General features: G+C 40.4%; 1 protein-coding gene across 1 annotated transcript; it reads left to right on the forward strand.

The window, feature by feature from the left end:
* The first annotated feature begins 1,307 nt into the window (after positions 1-1,307).
* Positions 1,308-13,584, forward strand: TDO2 (tryptophan 2,3-dioxygenase). The gene is made up of 13 exons (XM_035113193.2): positions 1,308-1,650; positions 1,826-1,897; positions 2,423-2,528; positions 4,261-4,351; positions 5,624-5,694; positions 6,355-6,482; positions 7,469-7,655; positions 8,047-8,154; positions 9,248-9,359; positions 9,468-9,525; positions 10,699-10,778; positions 11,868-11,958; positions 12,947-13,584. Exons 2-13 carry the CDS (start codon positions 1,863-1,865, stop codon positions 13,098-13,100), a joined length of 1,221 nt encoding a protein of 406 aa, XP_034969084.1. The 5' UTR covers positions 1,308-1,650; positions 1,826-1,862; the 3' UTR covers positions 13,101-13,584.
* The last annotated feature ends 206 nt before the right edge of the window (positions 13,585-13,790 follow it).

Below are 13,790 nucleotides of genomic sequence, written 5' to 3' on the forward strand. Positions count from 1 at the left end.
GTGCCTGCCATTCCCTCCTCCCCTCTTGTCTTGCATTTGGTCTAAAAGTTCAATCCCCCAAGGCAAAGGATTCTCCTGAAAGAATAAAGGAATCTCCTGGAAAAATAAAGGAGACTCCTACAGAAAAGCCATCTATTTGGATGAAATTAGAGACCTTAAATGGAAATGCTGAAACGGGAGAGTACTCTAGCTATGACAACATACATTTTACAAACCTCGTGAAAATTCAAATTATGTTGCACACATATTATCGAAAGGATGGGGGAAGCAGTTACAGATAATATTGTGAGGAGAGTTGCTTTTATTTATCAGTTATTGGAATATTTATTTTCATAGCAATATATATGCCATATTGGCCCCGAATATAAGCCGCACCCAAATATAAGCTGCTCCCTTAAAATTCCACAGGCACTCCTTTCGCCTCCTTGCCGGATCTTAGATGGATCTCCTGCTTTAGTGATTGTTTTGGCTTTAATTTTTCTTGGGCTAGCTCTACTTTATTTCTCAGTGTTTTTCTACCTTCGCCTGCCGGACAGATGTGAAGCGAATTTTTTCGGTCAGCTGTGAAGTGGCACTTCCTCAGCTGGGCAGCGTTTCCCACACACACTTATTTGCCTGTTCTATGATCCTGCTACTGAATTTACTGGTTATCGAAGGAAGAGAGGTTTGTATTCCTGTTTGCGTTTGGTGTGTGTGCTAGCACCTTTCAGCTTGTTAATTTTCGGGGGGAGGGGGTTGCTGCCTGTGTAAGGGAACGTGGTTTGGAAAGTTAGTAGGGTGCTTGGAGGTACAGTGTGAGCACAGTGTGGCTTTCACAGCAGTGTTTAAAAGCAGACAATATTGGAGTAAAACCCAATTTTTGAAAGTTTGCGAATATAAGCCGCACTTTTCATGGTCAGAATTTGGGCCGGGGGGGGGGGGGGAGGCGGCTTATATTCAGGCCAGTACGGTATGTTTTCTCCCATTAAATGGTATTCTGTATTCTAATGTCTTGAATAATTGTTTCATATATAACTTTTTGATTATTTTAAAATAAGGTTACTAAGAAAAGGAACGTTTTATCATTGGGATTATACTCATCTTTCCCTTTTTTTATATGACTATGTTGTATACCAGAGATATAATACAACAGAGGCACAGTGAGAAGACACTATCACTTACTTCAACAGTACTCTGTTAATGATTAGATGGAATTGAGTAACAATGTTTAACAAATAAAACCGGGACTTGGGAAACTTACTGTGAAAGTTCAAAGCTCTTTTAAAGTTAAGCTCTCTCTCTCTCCCCTGCCTGAAAGACTTAACAAGCCCTCAAAACATAATGTTTCATTTAAATGTGAGTGTTTGATTGCCTGAATTATAGGTTTATTCCTAGAAAGTATTCCTTGTTACCTTCATAATATGCATTTCATTAGTTTCTTTTTTCAGAATTTGAGCTCTTAAACATGGCATTCTTCTTTCAACAATTAAGGATGTTCTTGACTCCATGAAAAAGACACCAATCCGCTTGTCTGTCATTTCACTCAACTTTGATTTCAAACTTTGTGCGTAGTGAAAATGATCAGTTGGATGCAACTGCAGCACAAGTTGCTCTCTGTGACCCCTTGACCTTTATGACCATTTCTGCAGTTCTTCTTTGGGTTGAACCAAGGTCAGTCGACAAAACAAATATTTCATGGAGTTTGTTTCAGGATATACTCTATGATTGTAGCTGAATGACAAGAGGAATGGCTATTGAATAGGGGGATTGGCTTAAATCATGGGATCAGGTTACACAAAAAAGGTTCTGCTAGCATTTAGGAAATGTCAATATATTTTACCTCCAGGTGATTCTGACTCAGTGTGTTATTGGATTCTGGAGTCATGAGTGGGTGTCCATTTTGGGAGAACAAATACCAGTAAGTACATTTCTCTCTTTAAAGAATAAGGAAGTAATTAAGATAGGCACAGACTAGAATGTCCCTGTTTTCTGAGGAATGTTGTAGGGTATGTTATGAATGACCAAACTTTAAGAGGACAAAAAGAAAGAATGAAATACTGCCTAATGGGTAGATTATTAACTTCTAAAAGGGTATATTTAAAAAAAAACAAATCACAATAAGCTACTTTTGGGGATCTTAGCAACTGATGTGGCATATTTTATATTGCTTTTTACACTAAATGATGGAACTGCTGAACCAGTATTTTTCAGTTATGTTAAAAACGTGAACCGTCATAATGTCAGAACAAGTATGCGTCCTTTGGTCACTTCCATTAGTATATATCATATGAATATACAGTATATAATCACTCTATGGCAAATTTGAATGATCTGAACTATGTTACTCTTGCTAACATTGAATACTTTCTGTAAGTGATCTTTAGACTGTATACACTCAATATCACTTTTACTGCTATTAGGAATGTCTATTGTTTATTCCTAGATTTAATTTTAAGAAGCTGTCACTGGAGGATGAGGAAGGTGACAAATCACAAGAAGGGCTAAACAAAGCTAGCAAAGGTGGTCTCATCTATGGCGACTATCTGCAGGTAAGTGTGACTTAGTGGCGCAGCCTCAGCAATGACAGCTGGACCTTTTGCAAATAGTTGCAAACATGGCTATGCAAAAATAATTACCCACATTTTCCATAGTAGCTAATATATCCTTCATAATAGTGAGATATTTAACAGCACATTCATATATGTATCTACTCGGAAGCAAGTTCCACCAAGTTCATTGGCACTTAGGGCTTTTCCACACTTCTGCTTGACCCATGCCTAAAAAGCTTGTGTCTGAACTGTTTCCCTCCCTTATCTGTTTAGTGTCGTCCCCCCCCCTGCAATTATTGTCTCATTCCATGATGAGAAATGGACTTTCCCCCAAGCTTAAAGTCCTCACTTATGGGCTTGTTGATATTTATAACATTTTTCTTTCAAGGGACATTGCTTAGTGTTAGTGTTACATGTGGAAGGTCCCCTGTTCAATTGCCAGCATCTCCAGTTAAAAGGATGAGGTGATGGAAAAGTCCTCTCCCTGAGACTCTGGTGAGCACTTGCCAATCAGAGTGGATAAATACCAGGTTAAATGGACCAGTGGCTCAGTTTTCTTCGACGCCATATGACCTAGGGCATATTTGTGACCATTTATCCTTTCTATTGAAGAGCAACCGGCCAGGCCTAGGTAGACAGCTGCCAGACAACGGTATCAACAGATAATTCAAACAATTGTCCTTCTTCTCATTTATTTGCAGGGTTTAAGAGCAACCTTTTGACAAGTGCTTAAAGATGGCTTACAAAACAAAGCCCTATGAAAACATTAACTCCGTAGCATTTCCAGGCAGGGCTGAGGAAATAAGACCCTGGAGAGCTGCTGTTATTCAGTATAGACTGTACCGGACAGTACAGTACTGAATCAAAACAGCTTTTTTGGAATGACATCTCAGACAAGAACAACAAAAGCTACAAAAGCTACAATAGCAAAACAATTAATGCTGTTATTCAGTTAATTTTAGTTTCTGACACATGTGGCCACATTTCCCCTATATATTTAAAGTGCTCTGATACCACTTTAAATAGTTATGGCTTTGTCCAAATAATTCTGGGAGTTTCCTAAGGGTGCTGAGAGTTGTTAGGAGACCTTTGTTCCCCTCATGGAGTTACAGTGCTCAGAGTGGTTTAACAGTCCATCCATCCTTACATAGAACTCTGAGAATTGTAGCTCTGTGAACAAGCATAGGGGTCTTCTACCAATTCTCAGCACCCTTAACAAAGTACAGATCCCAGAATTATTAACACATATATTTTTGAATGCAGTTTTGACTAATGCACACATTTTGGGAGGTGGTTTCTCCTTGAGTTGCATTTTTGCAGGTTATTTTTACTAATAGATTCATTTTATGCACACTTTACCATAATATGTGCATTTTTGCAAACCTTCTTTGATTGGGGAACTGCATCACAAAATTCGGATATGTGTGAATTTCAGAGGATGGCTGCACTTTGGTTATCATATTGTTTTGGAAAGTGCAAATTTGCTAGATTCAGCTTTAAACGTAAACCGAATCAAATTTATCCCCCAAACCAAACCAATGAGTATGACTCATTTGAATATTACTCTTATTTTGGGGGGCAGCGGTTGGGGGGGGGAGGAATCTGTGAAGCTCCAACACAGTTCTGAACTTAAAAGTTGTTCGTGTTGATTGTTTAATATATATTTTAAGCCAAACCGAGAAAGGTTTTGTGAGAATTAAATATACTTACTTAAAATACCTTACTTTTAAAGCTGGACAAAATACTGAATGCTCAGGAGCTTCAGAGTGAAAAGAAGGGGAACAAAATCCACGATGAACATCTGTTTATTGTGACCCATCAAGGTAACCTTTCAGAAGAAGCAGGAGCAGAGCTAATGCTGTGCAGTGAGCAGGGCTGTCTTAAGCGGGTCAGGCGCCCTGGCGCTGTGGTGCGCGGATCGCTCCGGCGTCCCCCAACCCGCCCCGTTTCTTCCCGCGGCTGGTGGGCGGGCACAGTGCGCAGCGTGGTTTCTGCGTGGCTTCGCTGTGCAGCGCCCCCTGCCGACCCGGCGGCCTGGCACCCCGCGCCACCCAGCCTACCCCTAGAGCCGGCCCTGGCAGTGAGCCCCACTTGACTATCTGATGATGAAATTATTGTCGTATTTATCATACTGGTCAGAGTTATGAATGAACACAATGAGAGCACATGGACATCTATTCTCCATTCCTCAGAAACCTTGACCCATTTTTAAAATTTTATGGGGAAGATGTGGTGGAGCATGATTCCTTTTTTGGAGGGGGAATTTCCTAGATGTCTTGGTACCAAACTATTTTAGATGAGTATCAAGGAATGCTGCTTGGTTGGTTGACGTTTTAAAACAAACTGCTGGCCTATACATTCAGTGAAATATATATGCTGTAGAAATCGGACACACATATATTTTACACTAGACGCATATGAGGGCCAATTCAGGGGCCTTTTGCTAACTACACAGAGGCCATCCTGTTAAACTGCCTTATGGCTGCAAAGTCATTGAAGTGGAAGGGCAGAGAGGAGCCAGTTAAGGCAACTAAGAAGATTACTTGAGGCCAGAAAAAAAACTGGAGACAGTATGTATAAACATGTTGTTTATGGATTCTACCTTTAAGTAGGGACACGGGTGACACTGAGGGTTAAACCACAGAGCCTAGGGCTTGCTGATCAGAAGGTCGGCAGTTTGAATCTCCACGATGGGGTGAGCTCCCATTGCTCGGTCGCAGCTCCTGCCAACCTAGCAGTTTGAAAGCATGTCAAAGTGCAAGTAGATAAATAGGTACTGCTACAGTGAGAAGGTAAATGACGTTTCCGTGTGCTGCTCTGGTTCACCAGAAGCGGCTTTGTCATGCTGGCCACATGACCCAGAAGCTGTACGCTGGCTCCCTCAGCCAATAAACCGAGATGAGCGCCGCAACTCCAGAGTCTTCCATGACTGGACCTAATGGCCAGGGGTCCTTTTACCTTTAAGTAATGATAGCAACTTTTCCATATGACAATTTCATAGTAGATATGGCAATGATCAACCTCTGATATTTCAGCTTAACTCATTGTCACTGTCCCTAAGAAGTGAAACTAAAAATAGTGCCTTTTGATTTCAGCTTATGAACTGTGGTTCAAGCAGATTCTGTGGGAACTGGATTCAGTTCGAGTGATTTTCCAAAATGGTCACGTAAGTAAGAGAGATAGAAGATAGCTAATGAAAAAATCCTCTTATTTCCATTTTTTCACCAAATAATCACTGAATATTTGAAATTCAACCCCTGATTCAGGCATCTTATTCTAAAGACCTAATCATGGGAGGAAGGAGAGAAGGCTCTCACCATTGTGCTCCACTCTTGCTCCTTCCCCAGTGATATCTGTGTATTTATTTGGGAGAATATCTGCAGCAGGACAGCCTGAAAACATGTAGAGGCCCCATCAGTTGAAGCCCTAAGGTTCCTGTTCACAAGGACAGTTTACATGCATTTGTTTGGCTGCCCATATCTTCCCAAAAGCATGGACAGCAGTAGGGATATGCCAGTGGGAAGCGCATGGCAAACAGAGAATTGTGCACATCCCAGCAGCTCCTAGGCTCCCAAACAGAGTTTATGATTATCCTTAGTGTGACACATTCACGCACCATCTAAACAAAAAGAAAGTGCGCCCTCCCCCCTTAAGAACAATTGGTTTGTTTCCTCATACGCAGATTCAATTGATTGGGCTATCATTCAAATGAAAACTCAGGTGATTAAAACATATCCGGGTGACACAGCCCTAATTAGAATAACCTACAGAGGCCCTGCTCTCCCTTGCCAGTTGAGTCATGATAATGATGTCTTTTTCTACTAAGGTGAGAGATGAGAGAAACATGCTTAAGGTTGTCACTCGAATGAACAGGATAACTATGATTCTTAAACTACTTGTGGAACAATTTTCTGTTCTGGAAACAATGACTGCCCTGGACTTCTTTGATTTTAGGTAAACACTGCATTTGATTATTTGATTTCTCATGCTTAGCTGTGTTCACAAGTAATTGAGCACCTCATAGGGTTGCCATATGTCCTCTTTTTCCTGAACTTGTCCTATTTTTCATGGGTAGAGTCGTGATAGTGATCCATAGTTAAAAGCAGAAGTTGGCAAATGTGCCGTCTTTCCTCCCACCTCTTCAAAATATGCCAACCCTAGGTCGCCCGTCTCACAGCTCCAAGGAAAGCATTCAATTATTTTCAATTATGTTTGCACTGCCAACAGAGAAGTGGTTATACTTTAGGATTTAGCTAAGAAGCTGTACCACACTCCATTATTATTGTGGTCATTATGAACATTGGAGACCAGCTGGATAAAGCCAAGGGCTTATCAACTCCAGCGGTTTGTTCTCACATGCCCATAGAGATGACCATTTGGTTCCCAGCAACTGGTATGAAGAGGCAGTGGTGTAGTAATGGGGGGGAGGTGTGCTGCCCTGGGTAGCAGGCTGGGCGGGGGGCAACAGGCTAGACGGGGGTGACCACCTCCAACGGCCACCACCGCTGTGAGCACCCCTCGCTGCCCTCGTGGAGGCAAGGCCAGGGTGCACTGCGGAAAGAGCTCTGGCGTCTTCCGAGCATACAGAACTGTGTTATATTAGGACAAATTGCTTTGTAAATTGTGAATGTTAGGCAAACTACATGAAAATATGTATAATTAGGAGAAAATTGCACTAAAATGCTAATGGCAGCTTCCTGCATTGAATATCCATTGTTTTTAATAAATTTGCAATCAAACATAGAAATACTTTTGGACTGTGGGACTGGGTTGCCAAAAAGTGTCTATTAACACTACTTGTATATTACTACTAATACTACTACTAGATTTATTTATACCCTGCCTTTCCTCCTGATGGACTCAAGGTGGCTTACAGATAAAATGAAAACATGTTTTTACAATCTATCCTCAAATGTATTTTTTTTAATCTATCCTCAAAGAGATTATTTGAGTCCAGCTTCAGGATTTCAGAGCTTACAGTTTCGACTGCTGGAGAACAAGATTGGTGTCCCTCAAAGTCTGAGAGTCCCATATAACAGAAGGCATTACCGGGATAACTTCAAGGGAAAAGAGAACGAATTATTGCTTAAATCTGAACAGGAGCCAACTCTATTGCAGCTAGTGGAAGTATGAGTTTGTCTCCTACTGATTTCCTTCTATAATTTACCTTTACTTGCAAGTATCACATTGATTTTGGAGTAGGCTTTGTAAGTGTTTTAATTTGTTTTTTAATGTGATGTTTTTAATGCTGTAACCTGCTCTGTAGTCTTAGGGTGAAGGGTCGGTAATTAATAACAATAACATCAACAACAATTAGTCATTATGCATGCCAGGGGGTGTCAATAAATCAGTCCCCATCCCAATAGGAACTGCTACATTCAAATGTAAACATAGTGCTATTTTTAAGCCTACATGTATTTCTTAAGATCGCCGTTGCCACTTCACATATTAAAATATCAAATATTATCAGTACAGGCTATGTAACCTACATAATAGTGAATCTATTTTGTTTTGCAAGGCATGGTTGGAGAGAACGCCAGGACTTGAACCAGAAGGATTTAATTTCTGGGGGAAATTTGAAGTGAATGTACTGAAGGGACTGGAAGAAGAGTTTGCAATGGTGCAGGTAAACATAATTTGTCACATATCCATCCATGCTTGTCTGTTGCAACCAAACTTCTTGGGTGCAGTCCCATGAGAGAGCCCATCTGTATGAACAGTTCTCCGTGCATTTTGGAGGAAGGGAAGCCTAAGCATGCCTGTGTGATCCATTTTTTCCATGTGAGAATATGTGGTTCTAACATAGCTGGAAATCACTCGAGCTATAAGGAATCGTTTATGCTTGTATTATCATGTGGATCATGTGATGATGCACACACAAAGGTATTGGTTTTACCAAGTGCCACTCATCTATTCGGCTGCCTCTGTGAAACAAAATTTTCATCTGTACTGATCATGAGCTCATTGCCAATTCAGTGGTTTGGAATAATAAACATTAGAAAGAACTTCCTGACAGTAAGAGCTGTTCGGCAGTGGAATTTGCTACCAAGGAGTGTGGTGGAGTCTCCTTCTTTAGAGGTCAATAAGCAGAGGCTTGACAGCCGTATGTCAAGAATGCTTTGATGGTGTTTCCTGCTGAGCAGGGGGTTGGACTGGATGGCACTTGTGGTCTCTTCCAACTCTACAATTCTATGATTCTAAGGGATATATTTCCTACAAACGTTCTGTGGGCAATTCTGTGACAGTACCAGGAGTATTTTCTTAGGGTTCCTTAACCCCTTCAAACCCCTTCTGTTCCCAAAGCCCGTTGAGTGGTAGTTAGGAGCCATGACAGTTTTGTTCTCTCATGACAGTTAAGGCTCTCTCAAGTCCAGTCACTGAACTTGTTATCAGAAGTCTCATTCCCATGTTGCCCCTTGGGGTGTCAAACAGAGATTTAATATTCATGTATGGGAAAAAAAATTGTGAATAAGTTAATGGTAGAATTAGCAGGTGGGTGCATGTTTGTTCCCTATTCATGAGGATGAGGAAAACTGAGAATGAGAGTTCATGAAGAAAGCTGAGAACGATTGGATGGCGTTGAGTGCATTTTGGGTCAGCATAACTGAGTTCTTAAGGAAAATTTTGGAACTTAGATCCTATTCCATTTTATGCAAATCAACGAAAAAGTGAAGCTTTTAGTGTGTTTTTAAAATAAATAATTGATGTGACTTCAAAAGGCCAAACAAGACTTGGAGGAAAAAGAAGATCAACTGGCAGAGCTTCAGAAACAAAAAGAAGTGCTCATTTCATTGTTTGATGAAAAACGCCACGAACATCTCCTTAGTAAAGGTAGGCTCATTAGAGTGTGCAGATGTGAATTGCTAGTTTCTAGTATACCAGATGGAACTAAGCTGTAATAAAACTGATATATTATTTAACATGCATTACAATTTGCAGGTGAAAGACGGCTGTCTTACAAAGCAATGAAGGGAGCTCTAATGATCTACTTCTACAGGTACATTAAAGGGTGACTCATCCCTGTAAAATCTCTCTCTTAAAGGGTGACTCATACCTGTAAAATCTCTCCCACTAGCAATCTTGTTTTCTTCCTGAGAGAGTTTATTAAAACTTTTTTTTAAAAAAAACAAAAACAAAACACACACCACATTCCTGCTGTCTTTTCCAAGTGTGGTGGCTGGCTTTGAGAGTGAAATATTCTTAGTATAGTCGTACCTTGGTTCTCGAACAAAATCCGTTCTGGAAGTCCATTCAACTTCCGAAAACATTTGAAAACCAAGGCACAGCTTCCAAGTGGCTGCAGGAGCTTCTTCAACTCAATTGGAAGCCGCGTCAGATGTTTGGGTTCCAAAGAACGCTCACAAACCAGAACACTCTCTTCTGGGTTTGCGGCGTTCAGGAGCCAAAACATTCGAGTCGCAAGGTGTTCGACAACCAAGGTACGACTGTATTTGGATTTTTGCAAGTAGATGCCCCCTGCAGACTTTGCCTGGGTGAATTGTAGAAGTTTGGGGAGGGGCTTGGATTTCAGAATGAAACATTCTAGGATTTCACATTATGTTTCAATTACTATTGGTAAATAAAGTGTAAGGCTAAGCGTCCTTAAAGCTGGGGTGTGGAAGAGGCAAGTCTGCCTTTTGAAACATCCTCCAAGGGATCATAGAACTGTGCCCTAAGTATACTTCCTAGGGAGTAAACCCCACTGAACACAGTGGGATTTACTTCTCAGAAAACATGCACAGGAATACACTGCCCATCTTTCTATCTTGTGTGGAAGCTGGTTATAATTTACTAGCTGCTGAATGGCAGGTGATCTAGAGTCAATAAACTTGTGCCTTTACGCTTATGGAACCATCAGCATGAAACTCTCCTCTCCAGCTCCTATTAACTCATATATACAGTGTGTCAGTAGAAAGAATAGAAGCAGGAACCATAGGTAATCTTGTGAGACGCCAGTTATGAATGTAATCTTTGTTACCAATTTACTGCTGTTTTTGGAACAGCAACATTTCAACCATAGCTGACCATTAAACTATTTTTTGCAAAGTTTAGTATAAAATATAGCATAGCATGTATTTACCAATGTGCCTTTTCCTTTGATGCATACAGTAGAAAATGATAATTTTAGTGCATTAATGAGTTTTCCCTCTGTCCTCCCCACCTCCTTAAGAGAGGAGCCTCGTTTTCAGGTTCCTTTTCAGCTCCTCACTTCTCTGATGGATATCGATGTGCTGATGACTAAATGGAGATGTAAGTTCTCTGTCCTGTGCTATGACCGCGACAACACACTAACGCACAGTGCTTCCCCCCCTAAAAAAGGTTTAGGGGTTCTATCATTATGACTCAAGAAAATCACCATTTTATAGTTCAAATTGGGGGGAAAATACAGTAAATGGACAAAAGTACAAAGATTCACAAAATGTTTAGGGGTATGCGCCCTCCTGCGCCCCCCCCAGAAAAAAGCACTGCTAACGCACATTGCTACTATAACAGTACTGAAACCCCAAGAGCTTGTACAGAGAACGGATTAATTAAATGTGTGGCTAATTAATTCATGCTTGTCCTGCAAAAGATGGGAAATCACATAACTACCTACTCCCTGCTGTTACATGTGGATGGCACCTGACAGCTTTGCACACAGACCACAAACTAACACTGTTGTGGCGTGATAGGATTGAGAGCAAAGATGCATTACATATTCCTGAAATATGTGCACCACTGACTCATGGTGAACAAATACTGCAGACAGACCCATTGTCTCTCAGTAAGTACATATCTGCAGTTTTCTACTTGGTATTTGGGGATCTATCCTTGCTATTAGATCTACCTTGTCTATAAGGAGATCTACCTTGTCTATTAGAAAAAAAATATTCACCCCTATCTCCTCCTTCTTTTTTACCTGAAGTAGTTAACTGAATAAAATTGTCTTATAACTAGATGCACAGTGGCAAAACATTGAGCTACACTTCAGGAAGTCTCCCCATTCAAATCTTGCCTTTCCCATGAAATCACATTCAGCAGGCCATTCAGTTTCAGCCTCATCTGCAATATGATACTGAACTGCCTTAGACAGGACACTTTAAAAACTGCAAAGATGCAATCCTATACCCGCTTACCTCCGTGGGACTTACCTCTGAATAGGCAGGTATTGCAAAACATGATATGTGCTGATATTATTTAATTATATAGTTGGGGGAAATATTTTAATGTATAGACACTCAAGTTTGCAATACAGAGAAGCCAAGCTATCCATTATATAACTTTTTAAAGGACCATTCCAGTTGTAATAGGATAGCCTTTTTAATGAGATATGCACTAAAAAAAAGTTCATCTATTTAGATAACCATGTGTGTATGGTGCACAGAATGATTGGCAGCAAGGCTGGGACTGGAGGATCCTCAGGATATCAATATTTGCGCTCAACTGTGAGGTGAGACTATAGGAAATAGAGTTCCAGTCTACAGTCATGTTTCATAAATGGCAAAAGTCAAAAAAAGTATGATGATATGAAAAAAGAAAGAAGAGAGCCATTCTTTTATTTGCTTTAACACTGTTTCAAAATTTGAGTCTGAGGGTTTTCTTTTAAATAAAAAAAGATGACACAGCTACTAACAAATATGATTTCAACAGTTTACAGGGAGAGTAAAGATGGAAAAATAAGTTTATTTCCCTATTTCCAAACACTAGATTCCCCCCCCCCCCACCCAGTGAAAGTGACTGGTGGCAGGTTCAGGACAAACAACGGTATCTTTAAATTAGTGTAGTAAATTCATTGCTATAAACCACCCTTGTCAAATCTGGTACCTCCCAGATCGCTTGGACCGCAACTCTCACCTGCCCTAGCCAACACTTGGGAGGATGTGATCCAAAATATCTGGAAGGTGCTAGATTGGGGATGGCTGCTATAAGCTAGGGCAAGGATGTTGCTTGCCAGCCATGAATGCAGGAATGTGAAAAATGTGGCTACATAAAGATGGTGTTCATAAGTAGCTACACTGGTGTGGTTGCTCTTGTGGTCAAAATTACCCCAATTTTCCTCTGGCTTATCATAAGTTCATCTAGTTACATTTCATACTGCAATCCATGCAGCTGCTTGAATCAGGCCACAGCGGACTTTAAAGTGGACTCACGACTACAGAAGTAATGTTGTTGGCACTGCAGAATCCATAGCATAAGATCACAGCACTGTCATGGCCCTAGTTCACCGCTTTCTATCCAGCTTACCCCCTCCAGCCTTAGCTGATGACACCCAGCCCTCAACCATGAGTGTTGGAGGCCGGTACAACATGAAAACTCCTGGTAGCAGGACTATCTATGTCAAAATCACACTCCATCATGACATGCAGAACTAGAAAATAATATGGAATACCATTCCCCCTCCCTTTCAAAATATGAACGCATTTCTTTTTCCTTGGCAGCGACCGATACAAAGTGTTTGTTGATTTGTTCAACCTTTCAACATATTTGGTGCCTCGTCACTGGATCCCCAGGATGAACCCTACTGTTCACAAGTTCCTTTACACAGCAGAATATTGTGACAGTTCCTACTTCAGCAGTGATGATTCAGATTGAAAATCTTCCATGTCTATTCCTTGTAAATAACTGAATGAAGCTCGGGCCTTTAACATTATCCTTTATGCATACCGTATGTAACAGCATAGAAATCTATATCTATTTATGTGCAATGTACTATAGCATCCAAAGCACAATAATCAGCTCCACAATTTATAAATAAAATTTAGAGATGATGAAGCAAACAAATCTGATCCATTTATTTTAATGGTTTTAACTGTTGTTGTTGTTGTTGTTGTTGTTGTTGTTGTTGTCCCTGTTTAACAATGTTCTGTCTGATTTGCTAAGCTTGTTCAGATAACTATTTTAGGCTGCTATTTTAGGCTTACTTAGGAGGAAGCCCTACTGCATTCATTGGGACTTTTGCTTAGACATGTATTTCGGTTGTACTATGGAGTTTTGTGATTGTGAAGATAATGTTTTAATGTGACACGCCTTGGGAGGTGGCACAGAAATAATTGTAAATAAAATAAAAATAAAAGTCTACCCTGTAGTATTGAGTAACTGAAGAAATAAGGTAGCAAAATCTATATAATCCTCTTTTCAGCGATAATTACATGTAGCACCACTTACCACATTGATCTTCTGTACTGCATAGGGACAATCAATTCCACACTATGTTATTAAGGTAATAGAGTAATGTTATGAGAGACTCCAGGACTCCTTACTGAGGGACTGAGCTAATATTTG

The sequence above is a fragment of the Zootoca vivipara genome, chromosome 9 (genome assembly GCF_963506605.1).
Source record: "Zootoca vivipara chromosome 9, rZooViv1.1, whole genome shotgun sequence".
NCBI lineage: Eukaryota > Metazoa > Chordata > Lepidosauria > Squamata > Lacertidae > Zootoca > Zootoca vivipara.